Source organism: Peromyscus maniculatus, chromosome 6 (assembly GCF_049852395.1).
Source record: "Peromyscus maniculatus bairdii isolate BWxNUB_F1_BW_parent chromosome 6, HU_Pman_BW_mat_3.1, whole genome shotgun sequence".
In the NCBI taxonomy this organism is placed as follows: Eukaryota; Metazoa; Chordata; class Mammalia; order Rodentia; family Cricetidae; genus Peromyscus; species Peromyscus maniculatus.
Genome location: NC_134857.1, coordinates 2231644 through 2256671, shown reverse-complemented (window position 1 = coordinate 2256671; position 25028 = coordinate 2231644). Strand labels below are relative to the sequence as shown.

Below are 25028 nucleotides of genomic sequence, written 5' to 3'. Positions count from 1 at the left end.
ATAACTCTAGCTTGTGTCAAATTGACATGAGTAGCCTGCACAGCAATGCACATAGTAAGCATTCTTATGTCATTTTACAGTGCATAACTTTTGTTCAGATGTTGGCACATTGAGATAAGTGGGCCACCTGAGGACTGAGGAATCAGTATCCCAGGCACTCATATGGTTGAAAGAGAGAACTAATTCTCCCAGGTTATCCTCTGACCTCCACACAGACATATACCCAAATGAATAAAATGTAATAAAATTTGTCAAAAGGATTTGGTGGGTTTTAAGATGACTTTTCGGAACTACGAATGGATTTAGGCATCATGGAAAAAAAAACAACAAAAAAACAATGCATGACTCCAGACACACAGAAGCCTAAAATATTTTTCAAATTCAGATGTTTGGGATGGGAAAGAAAGCCTATAGCAGAGTGTGTGGTGGACTAGCTATAAAACCTTTAGAATAATAGCATACAGCTAGTGTTCTTACAAAAAGGAGCCCATTAAGAAAGGAAATGACATTTTAAACTTTCCTACTTGTGCTGAGAATGGTCTTTATTGATGTGAAAGTGTCATTCATTATAGGAGAAATAGATGATATTTGGCAACTGTCCTTATACAGGGAGTAGTTGAAAAAAGTGATGAAAAAATACATACTTGAGTCAGTGGATAAATAAAAAGTATGGGGCTTGTGTTAATAGTTGAAAAGCATTACTTAGAGTATAAGCATATGCAGCTAATCCTCATGTCCATGGGCTTTGCAGCCATAATCTCAAGCAACTGCTATATGAAAATATTTAAGTAAAGTTGAGTTTGTACTGTATACTTTTTCCTTGTCATTCCTTAAACAATACTATTTAATAGTTATTACATAGTGTTTACTTTGTATTAAATATTAATTATATGTGGGATAATTTGGCATATGTGGAGGATATATGAAATAATGTGAACTACTTTGACATTTCACATAAAGGTCTTGAGCTTCATAGATTTTGGTTTAAGTGTGGGATTTTGGAACCATCCCATATGGATACTGAGAGACCTCTGTGGGTTCACACTCAGAAACAAACCAGAGTAGATATCATATGGTAATGATGTTTACTCAAAGCTACCTAATCTGAAAAGGATCCTTGTTATATTAGCAAGCTCTCTTTCACTGAAGTATACTTAAGCTGTTTCTCAGGGATTTCTTTTTTGAGTAGTTCTACAAAAACCTAATTGTGTAGTTTTTATTCTGGTTCTTACATTTTATATTTTTATTTACTAGGTTATACCCCTGCAATTAAAGGACAACTATTACATGTTGATGCTACTACCAGCATGCAATATCGGACCCTTCTAGAAGCAGAAATGTTAGCAGTAAGCCTAAATATATGATATGCATTCTTTTAGTAGATATAGATTTGGTTTTAATTTTCCAGTGTAAAATTAAAAAAATAATTATCTGTTTTCTTATTTAAGAACTGCCAAGTAAATACTCTAGTGAAACCATACTTGGGAAGAGAAGTAGATTCCCAATGGTGTGTACTGCCTGTGGGATTCCTTTATTGCTCTGCTTCTTTCATCCATCCATCCTTCCTTCCTTCCTTCCTTCCTTCCTTCCTTCCTTCCTTCCTTTCTTTTTCTTTCTCTCTCTCTTTCCTTCTCTTTCTTTCTTTCTTTCTTTCTTTCTTTCTTTCTTTCTTTCTTTCTTTCTTTCTTTCTTTCTTTCTTTCTTTCTTTCTCTTCTCTTCTCTTCTCTCTCTCTCTCTCTCTCTCTCTCTCTCTCTCTCTCTCTCTCTCTCTCTCTTTCTTCCTCTTTTTTTTTGAGACAGGGTTTCTCAGCCTTGGCTGTCCTGGAACTTGCTTTGTAGACCAGGCTGGCCTCGAACTCACAGAGATCTGCCTTCCTCTACCTCCCAAGTGCTGGGATTAAAGGTGTGCATCACCACTGCCCCCTGTCCAGCTTATTGCTCTGGTTCTAATATGTAGGAAGTAAGTAGAAGGCCCCAAAAGTTGTTAGAATATTTTTAAACTTCATGTGTTTTTCCTAAATTATAAGTAATAATTTGTGAGCACATGTTCTGGCCCTATTGGATTTTCTCTCAGAACTTAACTAATTTTGTCTTTTGTCTAAATCAGTGACTTAAGTTTAAAGGAAAAAAAATCTTGATGGTACCCTGGATTTCTTGACAGTGCTCATAGTTTAAATTCCAGATTAAGATACTCATTAATCTGGCACTTAAAAAAAAAGAAGGCAGTAACAACAACAACAAAACTATGTAGAATGGTTGGTATTCACAGAAAATTCCTTTATATAAGATGATGTCATAAGGTTCTTAATTACTTGTCTTAATCCAACATTGTACATATAACCTACAAGTAAATTAAGAAAATTTCATAATTACTAAGAAAAACCCATATATGTATATTGATTATAATCATCTCTGACAGCATTCACAAATAGTCAGGTATGTTGGTTTAGCCTGAGTGTCTCTGTGTAGTCTTTTCTGTTTGGTATGAGTTAAGTTGATGCCATCATAGTTGCAAAAGAAACAAAACTTATTTTTTCGAGCATTCATATTTCATAACTAAAAACATGTGAATAATATAAAAGTACTACAGAAAATTTATTATTACATAAAATGTAGTATTAAAATCTATCTATCAAAATCAGTATTCCTTACAATTCAGCACTCGTTAGAATTCTCAAGCTATTGCTGATAAATGAGGCCATGTTAAAACATTGCTGCTCCTAGGCAGGCAGCTTTTTCCTTTGCAGAAATGCCAGGATCAGGTTGTTTGATGGTATGCATGATATTTCACCCTCCTTCCATTAACAGAGGAGGAATTAGGTAGTTAGCTGGTGTGTGTTGCTGAAACTAGAGCATGAGTCTGTTCTCAGATAATTTTGACTCCATCAAAGCTTAGTATTTCAAAGATCTGAGTATTGACCAGGAATACTGATACTTTGCTACAGCAGTTTTTTTTTTTTTTTTTTAAATTTCCTTTTTATTTATTCCCTCATATATTATATCCCAACCAAAGTTTACACTCCCTCTTCTCCTCCAAGTTCCTTCCCTACAACCCACATTTCCTCCATTTCCCTTCAGAAAAGGGCAGGCCTCCCAAGAACATCAACCAAACATGATATAACAAGTTGCAATAAGAGTAGGTACATCCCCTCAATATTAAGGCTGGATGAGGCAACCCAGTAGGAGGAAAAGGACTCCAAAAGCAGGTAAAAATGTCAGAGACAGCCCCTGCTCCCATTATTAGGAGTGCCATAAGAACAGCAAGCTACTCAACCTAATGTATGCAGAGGACCTAGCTCAGACCCATATAGGCTCCCTGCTTGTCATTTCAGTCTCAGTGAGCCCCTAAGCCCTGCTTGGTTGATTCTCTGGGCTGTTTTCTTGTGTCTCGAATCTTCTGGCTTGTACAGTCCTTCTTTGCCCTCTTCTGCAGGATTCCCCAAGCTCCGCCTACGGTTTGACTGTGGGTCTCTGCATCTGCTCCCATCAATGGCTGGATGAAGCTTCTCTGATGACAATTTTGCTAGGCTCCGGTGTAGAAATATAGTAGAGTATCATTAGAATCATTTCATTGACTTCTTTTTTTCTTGTTTTTATTTTGCTGCTTGTGCTACAGCAGTTTTAAGACACCTTCTGTTCAGCTCAGTGGGAAAATAAGTTTTAATTACTCATTAGTATGTGTGACTTCATTTCCAATGCTGCTAGCATTATCACATTTTAAGCTCTAACATTTATTTTGCAGTTTCACATCAATGCCAGCTACCCCAGAATTTGGAACATGCCACAGACATGGCAGTGTGAATTAGAGGTTTATAAAGCCACCTACCATTTCATCTTTGCACAGAAGAACTTCTTTACAGGTATTTTCTGGATATCCCTTGCTCCCATTGTTAGGAATCCTGCAAGTAGACCAAGTTACACAACTGTCACATATATGTAGAGGGCTTAGGTTGGTCCCATGTAGGCTCCTTGGTTGTCAGTTCAGACTCTGTGAGCTCCTGAGTCCAGCAGTGATTCTTATACCTTTTATAACAAGATAAAATAGTTCATTAGAGATTTGGATGTGGGGCAGAACTTTATCATAAATATAATGCTCCAAGAGTAAAAGCTGACAAAAAGGTGGAAACTGAAGCCTCTTGTAGAAATAATTAAATTGGCTTATATTGTTATGATGGGGGGAGAGGAAGACAATAATGGAATGATACAAAGCTCTGATACTAACTGATTGACATTTTATAGGATGTTACATAACAGCTTAGTTCCAAAGTAAGTTATTGATTTTTTTTTTTCAGATTAATTTTTAACTTACTGTCTTTAAAATTTTTAAATTTCTTGCACAAATGAAGAAGGTCAAAGAAAGTGCTTCATTTTTCTAATCACAGTATTTGATAAGACCATATCTGGTAATGTGAGCAGCTTTTGATCTAAGGAAAAAAATACTATTAAAATACAACAAGTGCTTGTTGCAGATGTTAATAAAATATTTTTTGGCAATCACTATTGTACTATAGTCTTCTATAAGACAGAGTTGCTTCTTGCTGTGTGACTGCTAACATTCACAGTAGATCACTTGCTGTAGCAGTCTTCCTTGTCTGTCTTACTACCACTGTGGTGGTAGGTGATGTCATAGGGCCTTTTGAGTAAGTATTTAATTTTCATCTTTCGTGGATCCATTTGACCTCTCATTTGAACAGAGATTTCTGTTAAACAGTTTAAAGTTATTGTCTCTTGTAGTGGAAACTTAATAATTAAATTTCTGTTATATATGTAAAAATATTTTTTCACCCCAATACTTAATATTTATCGTAAAGATATCATAGGAGCTCGTGTGGAGACAATATTACATGATATTATAAAATTTCAAGTAAAGTTTTAAAATCTAAGATTTATTAAAGCAGAAATGAGCTACTTGTACCATTTCAGTTACTACTGAAGAAAAACTTACAGTAAGATTTGTTAAAAATTGGCAAATAAATTTATTTAGAAGCTACATTCATTTCCTGAGATATTAGACCATTTACATTTCTGTTTATACCAATTTCATTTTAGGCTTTTAACCAATGTAAGTATATGATAGATAAATGCTTCTACTAGACATTCCATGCCTCATAATAATTTAAAACAAATACTAAATATGATTTCTGCCCACAGAGCACTTATGGACATATCACTTATGGTTTTTGACTTGTTTGGAATTACTAATCTCAAGTACATTGATAGACACACTAGATATAAAATGAAACAATGCCAAACAGTATTTATGTTCAGGTAGAGTAAACTGTGGTGCTAGCACTGCATCTAAGACGGAAGGACATCAGAAATCACTACCATCTGAAGCCATTCGGAGAAAATAAGGAAGGGTTATTAATGGTGGAAATGGCCTTTATAAAATGAGCCTTGGTGTAATATGTTCAGTATGAGTTACATAACATTTTGGCATTTACAAAGCACATTAATTTCTATCTTCTTCACACACTATAAAAAGCAATAGTATTATTTGTCTCTGAGTTAACAGTTAGAAACTTGAAGCATAGAATTATTGAAGCATATGTAGATGGGACATTTAAGATTAGTGTTTAGACTTCAGACTTCTTGTTTTCTGTAATACCTGCCTTTAAAAATGGTTGTTTTCCTTCCACAGAAAGGATATGAATGACAGTGTAGTCATTACTTGATATCCATAGGTCATTGGTTCCTTGTGGATACAAAATCTGTAGATGCTCAATGCCTTCTATGAAATGGTATGGTTCTAACATATAGATAGTATATCCTCCTGTGTACTTCCATTCATCTGCAAGTTCCTTAAAATACTTATCACACACAGTATGGATATTTCATAAAATATGACTTGTATATTTAAGGAATAAAAACAGGAAAATGTGTGCATGTTTAGTTCATACACAAAAACATTTTCAACCCATGGTTGATTGAATCTATGGTTATGGAGACATGACTATATTAGTTTCAGATAGGATATGTAGTTTGAGTAGGAATGCTGAATTTATTAAGGAGAAAAATGAAGTCAGCTTAGAAATGATGAATTATATTGTGAAATTGATTATTTTCAGGGATGAATTTTGAAGGAATAAAACTTAATGAATAGAGTCAGGCTCCTTCAAGAGGCTGGGATTTAGAACTGAAGTTTAAGTATCTCCTTGAATGTTTTTGAGGACAATATCTACTTTTGTAAACCAGGGAAGAAGATAACTGTTTGAGAGTGGGGATGGAAGTGGAGATGTTTGCATGTATGCAGCCACAATGAAGTTTGTACATGGGATGTTTGCATCTGTAGTTTTGGTATAATCACTTCCTTTGTTAGAAAATAAAACATTGAGTGTATATGTATGTTTTGATGGTAAGCGTAGGTATGATAAGAGGTGGCTACTCACTGTAATGTTTAAATGAAATAAAGCTATATTTAATGTAAATTTTATACACTAAAATTTTCTTTTTCTATTAAAAGGAAAGGTTACTACTTATATACCTTTTATTTTATTTTTACATCTTATTAATGAAATTACAGTTAAGATTGCCATTTATTAAGTCAATTTTATCTCTTTAATATATGTGGATTGCAGCTAATTTTTAAATGAACTTATATGTTACATTTATGACCGCTTTCTGTAATTATCCTGACTCATATTTTTTCAGTTTAAAGATCCTTTTTGAAAACAAAATGACATTAAAGATTTAGGTTTTATTTGTAAATTTCCTTATAGTATCCTCAATGATAAATGCACTCTATGGAGTGTTTACTTGGTGACATTTAGTTTTTAAAATGTCACATAAATCATCTCAATTCTCCTAAAAAGTTAGGGAAATTGTTTTACACTTAAGTTATATTTTCAAAATCATATTGCTAATAAAATAAAACCAAGATTTAAAGTTATTATCGTCTCATTTCAAAGTCAAACATGTATATCTAATTTCATATACGTGGTACCAGGCTTCTTTGTACGATAAATATACAAAGATGAATTTGACACCTCTGAGAAAGATGTTGATGACTATATACAATGCAAACAAATAGGAAGACAGAAGAAAAAGTTGTGAGAACTACTTTACAACAGAGCTAGTATTATCATATAGAGAACCTTTACTTCTTAAGTTTAAAAGAAAATTAAGATAACAGAGAAACAGACTAAATGTATAAACACAAACTTAAAAGCAGCAATTAGGGACTGATGCAATGGTTCCACATGCTGCATAAATCTGGGTAATCTGAGTTTGAATCCTATAACCTGTGTAAAGGTGAGAGGAGAAAACTGACTCCACAAACTTATCCTCATATGTACACTACAGCATGCTTATAGCCTGACACCTATATCACACACAATAGTAATAAATAAAAAATTTTAAAGCACTTTTTAAAAGCAACAATTCAAGCATAACACATAAGCAGTGATGATTGTTTTTAACTTTTAAGATGACTGCATCTGTTTATTTCATTGCAGTCCCATAGTCTAGAACAGAGACTGTCATATAATAGGTACTCAGCAGATATTTATTTCATGAACAAATATGAAAATTGTTCATCTGTATTTGAAATTAGTGGTGTTTCTTAAATTAGTGGTGTTTCTTTTCTTTTTTTCTTTCTGTTTATTTATTTATTTCTCCTATTTTTAAGACAAGGTCTCACTATGCACCTTGGCTGGCCTGGAACTCACCTGCCTTGACCTCCTTCCTGAGTGCTAGGATTAAAGGGGTTCACCACCGTGCTTAGCTGTATTTGTTATTAAGAAAGTTTATTAAAGTGAGATATTTTTCACTTTTAGCAAGCCCCTCATGCCTCCCAATTAACAGATAGGTAGAAATAAACATAATAAGAAGAGGATTCAAAGAATAAGTGTGCAGATATAAGGGTTCTTTTTTTTTAAATTTACAAAATAATTTATTTTTCATTAACTAGGGTGTGTGTGTGTGTGTGTGTGTGTGTGTGTGTGTGTGTGTGTGTGTGTGTGTGTATACAATGTAATTCATGCTTTTTTTTTTTTTTTTTTTTTTTTTTTTGGTTTTTCGAGACAGGGTTTCTCTGCATAGCTTTGCACCTTTCCTGGAGCTCACTTGGTAGCCCAGGCTGGCCTCGAACTCACAGAGATCCGCCTGGCTCTGCCTCCCGAGTGCTGGGATTAAAGGCGTGCGCCACCACCGCCCGGCTGTAATTCATGTTAATTTTACTTTCTGTTCTCTATTTTTAGATCTGATTCAAGACTGGTCTAGTGATAATGCTCCAGATATTTTTTCATTTGTTCCATACACATGGAATTTTAAAATCATGTTTCATCAATTTGAAATGATTTGGGCTGCCAATCAACATAACTGGATTGATTGTTCCACTAAACAGCAGGAAAATGGTAAGAATGCTACAAGTTTGGTCAATCTACTCATTAAGATGTGCCAACAAAAATAAATGTTAAATTTTCTCCCTCCCTTCTTTTCTGTTTACTAAAAATCAGACAGTGTGCCTTGACAGTCTGTCTCTTAAGACAAAAATTTGATAGGTGTCTGTGGTGATCGAGCACTCAGGCTTTTGCAGAAAAAGTAAGCTCCCTTCTAGCTACAAGATAAATTTATTGTCCCGTTAGTGCCTGCCTCCTCAGTAGGTAAGTCAGACCAAATTATATAAGTGGTGCAAAGGTTTCCTACCCCCTAAAAATTTATGAGTCAAAAAACCCCTTTGTTTTAATTATTGAAAGCTCTTTTCTTCACCCTGATATACTCATTCCCATCCCAGTGCTACACATGGTGAATATTTCTCCTAAGGCAATTCTGTCTTCAGGTCCACAACTCCTAGTTATCTCATGACAACCCTTTATCCATGAATCTGCTTCTCTTTTCTTTCCCTTATAACAACTGGAGTTGATTTTCCTATATTATTTTCTGAGACAATTTCATAATTGCTTTTAGATTTTTATGTTTACATACAGTGCATTTTATTTAGGTATACGTTTGGTGTAGTTTTGCCATTTAAATTTTGTTGACATTAAAGTATATTTACTATTTCTTTTTATAGTATATCTGGCAGCCTGTGGGGAAACATTGAACATTGACTTTTCTTTGCCTTTTACGGACTTTGTTCCAGCTACATGCAATACCAGATTCTCCTTAAGAGTACGTATAATTGGATGTATTGTTTATTCCAGAGGGTTGATGTCCCAGAGCTTCTGTGAGCCCTTGTCCATCCCACTGCTCCCATGAGAGTGTAGCATCCCAAAGTGACTAGTAGTTTTAGTGTCAGTGTTCCTCCTCTGTCCATCTTGATAGCCCAAAGAAATTGACCTGAGAAAATGACATTATTTTCTTAGAATTCATTTCTAATCTCTTGAATCTTTTTGTTTGAACTCCTTCCACCTGTAACATACAGTAAACACATTTTATGCTTTCTTGTACTTGATTCCTAGGTAAACCATAAACTCAGAGATTAGCCTTAAGTGCTATTCTTCACTATATCTAAAAGGTAGCAATTATGTACTTCTAAGCTCAAAATTTTATGATATATCTAATATTAAATTATGGGTAATCATTACCAATCATAATATTATTTGAATCATAGTAGCAAGAATGGCAGTAATAAAAGGAGCAGCTAACACCTTTTAATCCCTTTTAAATGTACCATTGTTTTGAGTGCTATATGCATAGTAACTCATTTAGTTCTCAAAAAGCCTTCTTGATGTAGTCACCTGCATTTGTATCTTAGAAAACTGAAATGTATTTGGGCATGATTCCTGTAATTCTAGTATTCAGGACCCAGAAGCAGGAAGATCACAAATTGAGGAGAATCTGAGCTATTTAGACCCATCCCAGGGAAGCTAGGAAGAAGGATACAAAAGAATTGGAAAGGAGCTTATGTAAAATTTTATGTGGCTAGTGAGTTGCCAAGTTGGATTTTGAACTCTGCCAATGTAGTTTTGGGTGCAGCATTTTTTCAACCACCATATTCTACTATATTATTTGCGGAGAAACTAGGCATTGAAATAAGTGAAGAATAGAGGATCCATATGAAAAAGTGAAACCCAACCAATGTCTAGTGGTTAAGCTATTTTAAAAGTTACAAAATTGTAGAAGCTATTCTCCTAATCCCATATTAGAGTTTTGATTTTCTTAAATTGAGTATCATGTAATATCCATAAACAACTATTAAAGATAGTCTTTTTTATTGTTACTTGGAAACTGTGCACTGCTTTCTGTAATATCTGTTTTGTACTTTTCAATAAGGATTTAATTTTAGTCATTGTATAATCTTATTCCAGTTATCTGTCTGACTTTTCAGTGTGAAATACGCTATTTAAAATTTATCATTTTCAGTTTGTTTTTAAGATTGTATAAATAGATTTAAGTGTAGATAGTGTGCTAGCATATTTATGTACTGATTTTTATTATAATTTTTTTTCTTTAGGGAGAAGATGTTGATCTTCATTTATTTCTACCAGATTGCCACCCTAGTAAATATTCATTATTTATGCTGGTAAAGAATTGTCACCCAAATAAAATGGTTCCTGAAACTGGTATTCCTGCTGAGTGTCAGAGTGGCCAGAAAACAGTTAAACCAAAATGGCGCAACATTACTCAGGAAAAGTAAGGGCATAAAATAGTGGTCTGAGTATTTTGTGCTTATAGGTAGAGAAATTACTTTTAAATAATAAGCATCTACAGTTTTTATACAATTAAAGATTAAGTGTTTAAACAGATTTTTTTTGTTGTTTATATTTGGAAGGGCTGGTTGGGTTGAATGCTGGACTGTCCCAAGTGTCATGCTTACCATTGATTATACCTGGCATCCAATTTATCCACAAAAAGCAGATGAACAGCTAAAACAGTCATGTAAGTGTCTTGAATATCGTTTGGGTTTTGAAACAGCTGCTGTTTTAATTGATACTTATCGAAGAGAGAAAAAGATAAAATTAATTGACAGGCATATATTCTCAAATACATATGAATTTTATTTTAACTATTTTGGAATAATTATATAATATTTATTGAGTATTTACTCTATATCAAAAACTGAATCAAACAGTTTCCATACTTACATTACCCCATTTAATTCTTATTAGCACTCTGTGATATAGGTAATATACTTATATTTATTTTAGAGTTAAAGAGATATATTTTTTCCAAGGTCTACCAAAGTAAAGGCAACAAAGCTGGACTACAAAGTACAGTGCGATATATGTTGTATTTATGACACTAATTGAATGAAATGTTAGTTTTTAATGCAGTTTTACAATTACCATGTATTCCTGGATTATCAAAGCTAATTTGCTACATTTCTCAGTGTGAAAAAGAACTCAAGAATTAAGTGATTTTACTTTTGTATTTTCCAATTTGTTACATGTCAAAGAACAGTTTTTATAGTTATTCATACTTACAAAATCTAATAATGTCACACATATTTAAATAGCTATTTATATGAAAACAACTTTAATTTAATGCCTTGATATAGTTAGTGCCTAAAAGTGACCTCAATTTATATTTTAAGGATTTATAATGTTGTATGTAATGGAAGCTTTTCATTTATTCTTCTCATAAATTTTAATTTATGCATTTCTTTCCATATCTCAGTGAAATTCTTTACTTTCTTCATTATTGGTCATTCAGGTTTGTTTTTTGTTAAATATTGCAGGTACAATATTATGATTATTTGATTTTTATATAAGCATAATGAAATTTCTTATGATTTTCTTGAACTTCTAAAAAGTCATTTTATTTTTTCTTGGCATACTTACCTTACCATCTCGATCAATTTATTCCAGTGTCAGAAATGGAAGAAACAATGCTGTCTGTATTAAGGCCGGCCCAGAAAACGTCCGAGAGAGTTGTTTCTTCTCCATCTACTTCACCACGCCCTCCTGTTGATCCCTCAGAACTTCCACCTGATAAACTTCATGTAGAAATGGAACTGTCCCCAGATTCTCAGATAACTCTCTATGGACCTCTGTTAAATGCCTTTTTGTGTATAAAGGTATTAAGAAAAAATTTTAAACATGTGCTAAGCAGTGCTAATAGAAAATTAGGGCCATAAGAAACAGCTAGTTGGATGATTTAAATTGTTGCTGAGGTATTACGTTTGTTACTAGACTTTTTTTCCCCAATCCTGGGTTGTTTTTTTTTAATATTTTTTCTATGTTTGCCCTCCCTGAACTACTCCTAGATCATCCTACCTACCTTCCTACAATCCCTACTTTATATTCTTTCTTTCTTTCTCTCTCTCTTTCAAAAAAACAAATGAACAAAACTAGAAACAAACAACAGCAACAAAAAAGAAACACAGCTGACTACTATTTTGTTGTGTAAATTTATCAGATTTTTATTATTCATTCAACATTTTATGTATAGCTATGCTTTTCCAATTTCTTGCTTTTATTAATAGAGCAGCAGTGGCCATGAACAAGTGTCTCTGTAGAAAGATGTTGAGCGCTTTGGGTATATGCTCAAGAGTAGTATAGCTGGATCTTGAGATAGATCTGTTCACAGCTTATGAGTAACCACCATGCTGATTTCCATAGTGGTTGTACAAATTTGCACTTCCACCAGCCATGGATGGTTGTTCCCCTTATCTCACATCCTCACCAGCATGAGCTGTTATTTGTTTTATTGATTTTGGTCATTCTGACTGCTATAAGATAAAATCTCAAATAATTTTAATTTGCATTTTCCTGATTGCTGAGAATATTGAACATGTTTAAAGTGTTTCTCAGCCATTGTGTTTCATCCTGTGAGAATTGTTTAGTTTTGTACCCCATTTTTAAATTGAGTTGTTTTCTTGATTTCAGCTTTTATTGTTCTTTATAATCTAGACACTAAGCTTCTATCATGTTTATAATTGTTAAAGATCTTTTTCTATTCTCTTGCCTCTCAGTTTGTCTGAATGATGCTCTCCTTTCCCATACAGAAGCTATTCAGTTTCATAAAGTTCCATTTATTAATTGTTGGTCTTAGTGCCTGTGCTACCAGTGTCCTGTTCAGAAAATTTTTTCCTATAAAAATGAGTACCCTACTAGATTCAGGATATCTGGCCTTATGTTGAGGTCCTTGATAATTTGGAGTTGAGTTTTATGCAGAGTGGTAGATGTGAATTTATTTGCATTCTTCTACATGCAGCCATCCAGTTAGTAATAGTTGCTAGAGGCATAGAAGCTAAAGGAATAAGTTGAAGGGGAAACAGATCTATGGATAGGTTTTAATATATTTAACTAATATAACAGAAGTATCACTCAGCACTTAAGCACAATTAACTAAGATTTCTTTGGAGCTATATTCTATAAACAGAAACTAATTTATCTCAGAGTAAACAATATAAGTTTTAAGTAAATGTACATTGTATTCTGGAAAGAAAAATAAATCCAGGGATGCTTCCTTTTGGCATAACTTTTTCACTGATGTTGTTTAACTGCACAGTTGGATACCATTTCTAGATACCTGTAGGATAATTATTCACATACTATTCCAGGGACTATTTTTTGACAAAAGTTATTTTTACTCTTTTTATATTCAGATCACATTTTAAAAATGGCTCCTACAAGTCATAATCAAATCTTATTTATTATCTCTAATAAATACTATAACTTGTCAGATCCTATTGTACAACTAACAGCGTTGTTTATGATTAGAGCAGCTTTCTAACATCAATTATATGAATTCCATGAAACTGCTTTTTCTCAGGAGATTGCAACCTTGTTTTGCTCCCCTAGCTCCCATTTATTTTTCTGTTGGATGTAAACTGTATCTGATAATCAAAGAGATATTCTCTTTAACAGCAGTAGAGTTACTTGTGACAAAGTTATTTTGTGGATCTAATTTTATAGTGCTCCCCTCCCCCTTTTCAGTTTTACAACTGCAGAGATTTGTTTATTGAATATTTGGTTAAATGGGAATTTTTAAATGACTTTTTCTAGGGAGACAACGAAACTATTGCCTCCAGATAGAAAGGACACCAACAGATCAAAGATTGCATCTAGCTCTGGCTTGGTGTATCAGTGTACTGGGATTACTTAACAGAAGCATGGGGGTCTCAGAGATAGCTACACCACTGTGAAGTCCCACCTCTAGCATTTTCAGTTATGAACAGCTACACCACTAACTCTTCCCCACTCTTAATCAACCTGCTACATCCTATATTCTATAGCACCCTCCAGAACCATGTGCAGCTGCGGCAGAGTCCTAGCTGAGGGTCTTGTAACGACCCTCACCCTTCCACTGTGAATGCTAGTAGCCTCATTACTATTACCACAGGCATAGCTATGAGCTGTATCCTGCTTATTTGGTTGCGTTGGCTATATGCAAAGACCTTTTGTAGGTCACTATAGCAAATGTGTTATGAGTGCATGCCTTCGTCATGCCCAAAGAAGTAGCTGCACAGGCCACAGTTTCCTATGACACATTACATCTAGTCAGTAAGCAGAGGGAGATGGATGCTACCCACATTCAGGGTAAGTCTTTTCTGTCCAGTTAAACTTTTCTGGAAATACCCTCATAGATGAACCCAAAGGTATATATTTCCATTATATTTATAAATCTCATCAGGTAGAAATGAAGATTAACCATCACAGGTGGCTTCCAAAATTTTAAGGAACTACTAAGGAACGTCAGTGAAACCTGAGGTAGTTTCCAAGTTGCCTTAGATCTGATTGAAACTGATAAGATAAAACCATAGGTGACAAGGGTTGTGCATAGTGTTTAGATAAACAAAACAAAACAATACTGTAGAAAGTTTATAGTCTTGTTCATGAAATGCCTATAAAATTAAAATTGTAGGTTTACTTATAGGAAATAAGTAAGGCAGTATATGCTTAGGCATCAAGCATAGAGAGAGCATTGCTCTTTTAACATTCTTATTTGAAATATCTCTGTGTCAGAGAATTTTTCTATGTAGTTAATTGTGCTGGCATTCCTGACTCTCAGGTGAGAGGTTTCAGCCACTCTCCAGGATGGTGGGCCCCTTTTCCCTCCCTTGTCCCTGTAGTTTTCTCATTATGTGCTGCCTCAGTGTTTGAATATGACTAAAACAAACAAAAATATAGACAAATTAGTGTGTGATTTAATTTCATACTTTTTAACTTCTCTAAAATTTTGTCCTGTTGCTATTTTGTATTTTGATACAGGTTTTTTTTTTTTTGTGGTACCAAAAGTTTGTCTTGCACTAAAAATTGTTGTAGAATTTGAATTCATCTAATAACTTAGAGCTTGTATTAAATATCTAAAAGAGGTTATAGAATGTATAATTTGATATTAAATATACGTTTAATATTTTAGGCAAAAATGTTTCTAGTCCAGTGAACTCAGTGCTTTTTTGTAGTAATTCTTCAAGTTTTTGTCTTTTGTGAACTAGAAAGCATAGTATCATGCTGATAAGATGACGTTCTGTCTCAATATCTTTACCTTAATTTTTTTTAATGTGTAATCTGTTCTGCTGGTGTCTTGTCTATGTTAAAACTTTAAAACTTTTTAAATTATATATATATATATATAAATATTATCTATATCATTTATATATCAAACATCAAATTCACACATATAGATGAAAAGTATAAAGATTCATTTAACTGAGATTTTTTTTTAGTTATACAAATTAACTATCAAAGAAATTATAAATCATATATACCAAAGCCTCTATATTTGATTATGTTTGAAAAGCTGATGTCAGATTTACAAAAGACACTGGTCCTAGCTTTATCACATGACAAGGAATTCTAAGAAGAACGTATAGGATGCATACTTTAAAGTCTCTAAAGCTACTTAATAGAGTAAGGAAGTTGGAAAGCATAACTGCATCAGCCCAAAGTTATTTTAATCATTGAATCTTCACATCTGTGTGTAGACTTATTTTTTCTGTCAAGGCATAAGGTTGGCTAATAATACTAGTAATAAACTTAGCTTGATTTACTTTTCTGTTTTTCATTAATGAAGAAGACAGTCTTATTCTTTATAGTCATGTTAGTGGTAGCAAATAGTAATTGTGGATGAAAGTTTTATGTGATATGTATATTCCTTATTTAAAATATTTTTAATAGAATTGGGCAGAAGTTTGTGAATTACTCTTACCATTTGCTTGTTATCTTTGTTTTGGCAGGGGAGGGACTTTCATTTGTTTTTGTGAGACAAGGCCTTCTGTAGCCCAGGCATGCCTGCAACTCATCTTGTAGCCTAAGCTGTTTTTGAACTCACAGAAGTCCTCCTGCCTCAGTCTCCTAGTACTTAAGATTACTGGATGAGCCAGCATAGCTGACTTTCTCTCTGTCTCTCTCTTTTGAGATTATAATTCAACATTTGTATCTTTCCTTTTCTCTCTACAACCCCTCCTAGTACTCCTCCTAGTTTTTCAAATTCATGTCTTCTTATTTCAACAATTGTTATTGTATGCATATATGTGTATGTATATACATATACATTCCTAAATATGACCAATTGGTGTGCCCTTCCCTGGAGAAGACTATTCTTCTGGTCTTAGCATTCCTCAGTTGCCTGTAGTTCTTTTTGTGGGGTTGAGGCCTCATGGGCTTTTTTTGTCTACTTTGGCCTGTTCATGGTGTTGTCCTTGTTTAGCTCATGTTCAGGCAGTCAAGTTTGTGAGACTTCTTGGGTGTGGTTTCTAACATTACCAGGAGACACAGTCTCACAGCAGACTCCCTGATCTACCCTCCTTCCTCATTTTTCCCTTAACCTTAGGTGTAGGAATGTTTTGCAGATATTTTTATTGGGACTGGATTTCACAACTCTGTATTTTGTTCAGTAATGGTTTTCTGTAGTGGTCTCTGTCTGTTGCAGAGTCAAGTTTCCTTGATGAAGGGTGAAGACTACACTTATCTCTGGGTATAAGGACAAATGTTTAGAATGTTAGGGATTATACTGGTTTCGTAGTGGTTGTAGATTCTCTTCTAATATCCATGACTTCACAACACTAAATAATTAGCTAGGTTTCTAGTACTAGGCATGGTTTTCCTCTTGTTGAGTAGGTCTTACATCTAGTTAGAGTGCTATTGGTTACCACTGAGATATACATGCCACTACTGCATCCTTAGAGTTACTGTGCCATGCTGGTAAGTGGTTATGGTTCATATGTGTCATAACTGGGTAAAACGGTTGGTTGTTGGTTTGTAGGAAGGTGGGCCTCAGATGTTTGGTTCAGAATACCATTTACAGATAAAATCACTTGAAGGAATTTTGTCTGCTACATACTTGTCTGGATTCCATGTCTGCCACATACCTGCTGAATCTGTCTCCAAGACTGGGATGGTGTGTGTTCTAAAAACAGAAAAATAATGGTTTGAATTGAGTTTGATCAGTAAACACATTCAGTTTTTATAAATTTAATATTATAGAGCCCGGGGAAAATGGCTCAGTGGGTGAAAGTACTTGCTGTGCAAGCATGAGCACCTGAGTGGAACTCTGAGCATCATATAAAGAGCCATGTGTGATTGTATGTGCTTGTAACACTAGCATGTGGGTCAGAGACAAGTGGATCTGGGAAACATACTGGCCAACCAGTATTCAACCTGGTTAACTGGTGATCCTGCAGTTCAGTGAGGTGTGTTCTCAAAGGATAGCAAGAGCAGTTAAGGAAGACACCTGACATCCTACTCTGGCCTCTGCATATGTATGTACCATATATTTATATACTACGCACATGTAGCATACATGCATACACATGGGATTTAATGTTGAAATTAAGATATAACACAGTGTTTATCTTTTTATTTATGCTTCAGTTTGTTTCTGTTTCTGTTTTATAAGGACATTTACCAAGGTCTTAGATTCTATCTGTATTATTTAGAGGTGCACAGCACTAGAAAATAGAGGGAAAAGTACTAGTTGAGTCAGTAGCAGTGGAATTTTAATTTTAGTCTTCCTATTTTATATGAGCTTAAAGAGTATCCTTTCCTGGGAAAAGGTGCTGTGGCAAAATACTAACTTGGTTCTCACATTTAACAATATAACTGTGATAATACTTAACAGCTTTTCTTGCATACTCACAGATCAAATAGGCAAAATGAAACTTTATAGTCAGTTGGAAAAAAGAACTTCATTCAAAACTAAATTTGTTCCTTAAGACAATTAAGTTTTATTTGCAAATGTAAGGAAATCAGAATAATAATGCTTGTGTATAAAATAAAAATCAATGAACTATGTGAAAAGAAATTGGTTAATTGTTGGTAAAGCATGTTTGCATTTCAGTAACAGCACAAGCTAGATATATTTTTTTTAATTTAAGAAAATTTTGTTTTCACTTTACATGCCAATCATAGATCCATCTCATCCCTCCTCCTGCTCCCACCCCCACTCCATCTTCTCCCTCTCTGCCCATCCCTCATCCCCTCCTTCAAAAGGGTAACGGCTCCCATGGGGAGTCAGTAAAGCCTGGTATATTCAGTTGAGGCAGGACCAAGGCCCTCCCCTCTGCATCAAGACTGGGCAAGGCTTCCCGCCATAGGTAATGGGTTCCAGAGAGCCAGCTCATGCACCGGGGATAGATCCTAATCCCGTTGCCACTAGACTAAGCTACACAACTGGCCCCTGTATGCAGAGAGCCTAGTCCGGTCCTATGCAGGTTCCAGAGCTGTCGGTCTAAAGTTTGTGAGATCCTAGAGCTTGGTTCAGTTGTCTCTACATTTCCCCATCATGATCTTGACCCCCTTCCTTGCTCATAGAATCCCTCTTCCCTCTCTGACTGGACTCCCAGAGCTCGGCCTGGTGCTTGGCTGTGGATCTCTGCATCTACAAGCTGGATATTCTTAAGAGTTTTTGAATATTTCTGATAAATATTACAACTGGAATGTATAATTATATATTTATCTAATTGGACTTAGCCAAACTAATTTTCAGTGACTAGATCTGCCTTGCTCAAAACTTTTCCCTGGCATTGTCTCATAACTCTGAGGAGCAAAGATTGAAAACCATTGAGCCCTTCATACCTTCAGAGAGGTCTCTTTGAGGATGTACATTTTGTTAGTTGTCAAAGAGCTTTACTATATTGCAATATTTTGATGTAGAATATTTATTTACTAAAAGAAAAATATTTTTTCATATGCTGTAAGTAGACCTGAATCTTTTAATTAAATACAGCAGTTTAGAGAGATGCATATTATCTAAAAGTAGGACTCATAGGTATGTCTCTTATTAATGATAGCTTGTTTAAAAATATTTATAGAAAATTTATTACATACCTTTTAAATGGCAGCTTGTTTTTAAAATATTTACAGGAAAACTACTTTGGAGAAGATGACATGTATATGGATTTTGAAGAGGTTATTTCAAGCCCTGTTTTGTCACTGTCAACATCTTCCAGTTCTGGGTGGACTGCTGTTGGAGTGGACAATGACAAAAAAGAAAATGAAAGTTCAGCCAAGTCCATTCATCCTCTTTCCTTGCGTCCCTGGGATATTACAGTACTTGTTAATTTGTATAAAGTTCATGGACGTCTTCCCGTGGTAAGTGTTTAATATTAAAATGATCTGGGGTACATTATGTTATCTATCTATTACAGGAAACTGTATATTTGTGCTTTGGTATACCCACATAAGAAAAAACTTAAATTCAAAAGCTTCTGAAGTTATCTCTTTGCGTTTTTATTATATAATTATTTGTTCATCAATGATTTCATTTTTTTTTGCTTGTTTGTTTATTTTCTTTTAAGTTCTTCCTTCCTTGTGTTGTATAACTTTAGAATATTTTGCTATGACATACGTTGTAGTAATCTAGTGGATATTCTAGAACTTTACATTGTCTTAGCTTTTATCATGAGTCCACAAACCAGTTTAGGGCATTCTGGCTGCATAGGACCCCCATTCCCACTCCCAAAGAAGGTTCAGGCTTGACTAGGGTGTTGTTGGTTGTTCTTTTGAGGGGCCCGCCACCCAGCTCCCAAATAAATCACACACAGTTTTATTCTAAATTATAAATACCTGGCCTTATCTTGTCTTAGTTTCTAGCCAGCTTTCCTTAACTTATCCCATCTACCTTTTGACTTTGGGCTTTTCCAGTATCTTACTTCTGTAAATCTTACTCTTTTTCTGTAGCTGGGTGGCTGGCCCTGGGTCCTCCTCCTCCTCTGGTTCCTTCCTCTTCTCTCTTCCCCTCCCAGATTTCTCCTCCTATTTTCTCTGCCTGCCAGCCTCGCCTGTTTCTCTCTCCTGCCTGGCCGTTCAACTGGCCATTCAGTTCTTTATTAGATCTTCAGGGGTAGACAGGCACAGTAACACAGTTTCATAGAGTTAAACAAATGCAACTTAAACAAAATAACACACCTTAAAATAATATTCCCTAACACTCTGGAGGTGGAATTGTGTTGTAGGTTTGGTCCTGCTTCACTTGAAGCTTGTCCTTAAGCCTGTTGAAGCTGACTGGGCCTGACATACTATCCTGAGGAGCCAGGGGCTTCAGACCAGGGCCATACAGGGAAGAGGGGACTCTGGAGCATTGTGTTGCATACTGACTCCAGGTCATATACCACCATTGCATAGCAGAAGTCATTTCTAGTTCTTATGTTGTTAAAAGAGGGGCAGAATAGCTAGCTTGGTTAGTAGTGCTGATATTCCTTTTGAAGAATCAAATTCTCTTAATCATGGTAAATGTTATATTTGAAGTTTGTGTTTTGATGGTGATGTTTTGTTTAACTGTAGCATGGAACTACTGATGGTCCTGAGTGTCCAACAGCATTCTTGGAAAGACTGTGTTTTGAAATGAAAAAAGGATTCAGGGAGACCATGCTGCAACTTGTCTTGTCACCCCTGAATGTGTTTATCAGTGATAACTATCAGGTAATGTCAAAGTGACATATGGTAAAGACTTAAGAGATTTATTACTAATACTTATGGGGTCAAAAAAGTGTTGGCTTCCATATGTAGTTTTTTTTTTTTTTTAAGTTAGATTTTTATTTTCACTGTAGCAGTTTTGTATGAATGTGGACATTTAAGAGTTGTTTGAAGAGTCCATATTTTTTCTTTTGTGCAATTCTCTATTTATGTGAACATAATTATGTTTTACTTCTTTTGCTTTTAGAATTGGAGCGGAATAGTTCATGACTTTCTGATATGTTTATAGAAGGGAAATAAATTCTGTTAACCAGTACCATAAAATTTTAAAACGCATGTGTGTATATGTCCCCTTCCACCCAAAATCTTTCATAGTATAAGACTTTTACATAATCGTATTTTAGTTTCAGGCAGTACATAGGTATGTGCTTATAGTTTGGCATCATTCCATCACATGTATATTCATGTGAACACCACCAAAAGGAAGAGACAGAACTGTCATAACAGAGATCTCATTTGCATAAAGCTTTAACTTACAGAATTTGAAGAAAACATTGCCCCTCTTTTCTGTCATCAGTGGTTTACTACAGATGGTTTATTTATGGGGTAAGTCTGTGGAAAGGAAAGGAACGCCATCTCAGTTTCTTGTTAGCCTTGAAGAAATTAATAAAGGGGAAACAAATCTCTTAGGGGTGAATTCTAAGAATCTTAGATGAATTTCTAGTTTCTTTAGATTACCAAATCATCCTTCAGCTTTTAATTATCTCATTCATGAAAGGCTTTACCAGATACAAAAAACCATTCTGGTGAGTTTATTATGGAGGTGTACATTTACCTGTATTATTGAAGTGCAGCAAATTTATAGAGAAATGAAATTATAAAAATAATTTGAGAATTAGAAAAATAGTTCATGGGAAGGAGATTTGAAAGCAGTTTAGAAGTCCTGTTGGTGTTCTGTTTTCTAAATTATTTGAACTTGCTCTTTCTTCCCAAAGGCAAGGGTGCTGTGCACATCCTCTTGGAATTTACTTACCTATTTACCTTTTTCACATTCTGTTAGAGTAAGAAAGCTCTTTTTCATTTGTCTAGACTGTTTAATGTGCAAAATTTTGTGATAGGAAGCTTCACAATGTAACCCTTCCCAAGGCTCACTGATGAACCACTCAAACTACCATTTTTTACTCCTGGTAACATTACTCTTAACTCAGTGCTTTAAAGTAAAGGATCTGAAGTGAAATACTGGTTGCTATGTACAATTATAAAGCAACACACCTTTTTACTTTATGGTAGTTTCAGGGTTGTGAACCTATCTTTTTAGGAATTATGATTCATTTCGATACAGTATAATGCAAAGCATAACATTCAAAATATAGTACTTATTTTGATGAATCAGAGAAGTTGAAAATTCTGAAGTTTTTTGCAGAAGAGACTTTTATTGATTATTCTTTTGCATTTTTTTCTGATAAAAGGAGTTAAGGCATAGAGAATAGATACATTTTATATAAAGTCATACAGTTCATGTAAAATTGAAATTGTAGGAAAAAAGCATCTAGTTATTGCAGTCATAATTTGAAATTTCTTATAGAAAACTTACAGATTTAGCCCTTGTCTTTAAAAAATGTTTTAAAAAGTACATTTTCATAAATGTATTTCAAGGCAGGGACACTAACTTTATGATAGGACCTACACACATACACAAAAGTAAAACCAAAGTAGTAATAGTTTACTAAATATCTGTGAACTATCTTAACATATATTAATTGTTGAAGGCCCCAACAAAAGAGCTAGTTAGTAGCTTCCACTTTTTGTGTTACATTGTTAAATAAAGTGATGTTCTTAGGGAACAAAACAGAATTGATCATTATCCAAGTGATATTGGTGGAGAAATAATATGGAAAATTTGAAATTAAAATAAATAATTTCAAGTATAAAAAGTATACAGATGTATATAGTGCTTTGGTAGCATGTAGTAATAAGGTCTGGAGGTAAGAATATGATCATATTTGCATTTTTGAAAGATAAGTTTGGTTGTTGGTAGAGTAGGAGCAAAAAGATAAAATACATATTGGAAGGCTGTGTGAAGTTCTTACAGGAGGTAATAATAAATGAACAAAGATGATGGAAAAATGTCTATGTGTTTATGGACATTTCTCTCTCTCTCTCTCTCTCTCTCTCTCTCTCTCTCTCTCTCTTTCTCTCTCTCTCTCTCTCTCTCTCTCCTGTGTGTGTGTGTGTGTGTGTGTGTGTGTGTGTGTGTGTGTGTGTGTGTGTGTTTGTAGGGATCAAACTGAGGGCTTTGTGTATGCTAGGCAAAATTCTGTCATTGGACCAGAACACACCTAGACCTATACGTATTCTTAATAATGTTTTTTGAAGCCAATGTATCAAAGAACACTTTGTTTTAGGATATATCCTTTGTTTTTCTAACTATGTCTTAGACACTTAATCTTAGATAAAAGACATAAACAATTCTGAATGTCTTAGATTTCTCTCTGATAGACATGCGTTTGGTAGTAAGTCTATAAAGTTCTCAAAATCTGTGTAGATCTTGGTCCTCTTTCCATTTCCCATCTTCTTGATTATATAGTCTTTCCTCAGTTTTCTTCTTCTTTTGAGTATTTTAATATCATGATTCCTAGTCCACAAGATTGACCTCTTACATTTCATGTCAGAATACTAAATTGTTATCATTCATGTACCAGCCTGAGAGCTGCATACTTTCAGGATTTAGTACCTTTCCTTGTGGTGGGCTCCATAGATGTGTAGATGCTGTACCACATCAGCTGAACACAAAATGCCCAAGGTTAATTTTGAAGTCAGCATAATTTTATTGTTAATATTTAGGGGGTGGAGATAAAGCAACTAGAAATTACAGTGTGTTTTCTTGGACTTCCTGTTGTTTTCAGCAGCGACCACCTGTGGATGAAGTACTCAGGGAAGGTCACATCAATTTGTCAGGTCTCCAGCTGAGAGCACATGCTATGTTCTCAGCAGAAGGTCTTCCCTTAGGAAGTGACTCTTTAGAATATGCATGGTTGATTGATGTGCAGGCTGGAAACCTTACAGCTAAAGTCACAGCACCACAGGTAGGTTCTCACACTGCTGTCTGCATAGGTTCATTCTCACAGTACTGTCTTCTGCCATCTTCTTTATTTCCTTATTCACCTTCTTAAGAATCACTGTATGCCAGCCTGATTCCAGTCATGCCATTCTAATGGTAGTCATTCTTGACACTCAGAATTTAGAAGCAGGTAAGTCATTGACAAGTTTTACTTTTCTGAGCCATATATAATTGACTAATATGAATTCTGTTTAATACATGAGTTTTAGACTTTATTTGGGGGGGGGGGATGCTCCAGTATTGGAAGACCAACTAATTTAGCTTTAATAATACATTTCTGATAGAACAGTTCTCATCAACTTGTGTTTTTCTCATCTCATATGTTATATGGAACCATATCACTTTAACCCCTAGATAATTTTATGTTTATTGTATTCTTTGTTTTAAATGTAAAGTCCATATAGCCTAATTTCTGATACTATGTATTTTGGAATGACATGTTTGTACCCATCTCTCAGTGTGTTTATTGTTAACAGCTCTGGTGAATTATAAAATCAGGGGTATTTTTATTCAGTATCTGAATAATTAATTCTATTCACTTAAGCTATTCAATGCTTTATTTATTTATTTTATTTTAATTTTTGGTTTTTTGAGACAAGGTTTCTCTGTGTAGCTTTGTGCCTTTCCTGGTACTCAACTCTGTAGCCCATGCTGACCTCAAACTCACAGAGATATGCCTGGCTCTGCCTCACGAGTGCTGGGATTAAAGGCATGCACCACCTCCGCCTGGCTCAATGTTTTAATCTTAAAAGTACCTAGTTTTTTAAAATTGTAACTCAGTGTTATCATAGGCAATTCGATTTTTCAAGATTAAATCTTAATTATAGGGTTTTAGGTACATTTTTCTTCAGTTACCTATACAGTGGATCTAGTTAGCTTTAGACAGATAAAGGTGTAACCCTTGATTTAAAAAGTATTTGCTGCCGGGCGGTGGTGGCGCACGCCTTTAATCCCAGCACTCGGGAGGCAGAGGCAGGCGGATCTCTGTGAGTTCGAGGCCAGCCTGGACTACCAAGTGAGTCCCAGGAAAGGCGCAAAGCTACACAGAGAAACCCTGTCTTGAAAAACCAAAAAAAAAAAAAAAAAAAAAAAAGTATTTGCTTTAGAAGTTGCAAGGGGAGAATTTCTAGTTGAAATTGGTTTTCATTTAACAATGTATTGA

At 34.7% G+C, this 25028-nt stretch overlaps 1 protein-coding gene across 20 annotated transcripts in view; it reads left to right on the top strand.

Moving 5' to 3' along the window:
* Bltp1 (bridge-like lipid transfer protein family member 1) overlaps window positions 1-25028 on the top strand; it is a 180106-nt gene that overhangs the window by 36912 nt on the left and 118166 nt on the right. For 19 of the 20 annotated variants that reach the window (XM_076573817.1, XM_076573812.1, XM_076573815.1 and 16 more), the window contains 10 exons: window positions 1255-1346; window positions 3744-3861; window positions 8200-8355; window positions 9015-9112; window positions 10398-10576; window positions 10716-10822; window positions 11752-11960; window positions 19195-19422; window positions 20614-20751; window positions 23652-23831. In XM_076573817.1, the coding sequence (XP_076429932.1) occupies window positions 1255-1346; window positions 3744-3861; window positions 8200-8355; window positions 9015-9112; window positions 10398-10576; window positions 10716-10822; window positions 11752-11960; window positions 19195-19422; window positions 20614-20751; window positions 23652-23831 (1505 nt within the window). The remainder of the gene's footprint in view (window positions 1-1254; window positions 1347-3743; window positions 3862-8199; window positions 8356-9014; window positions 9113-10397; window positions 10577-10715; window positions 10823-11751; window positions 11961-19194; window positions 19423-20613; window positions 20752-23651; window positions 23832-25028) is intronic. The other variant, XM_076573799.1, reaches the window with a different exon arrangement.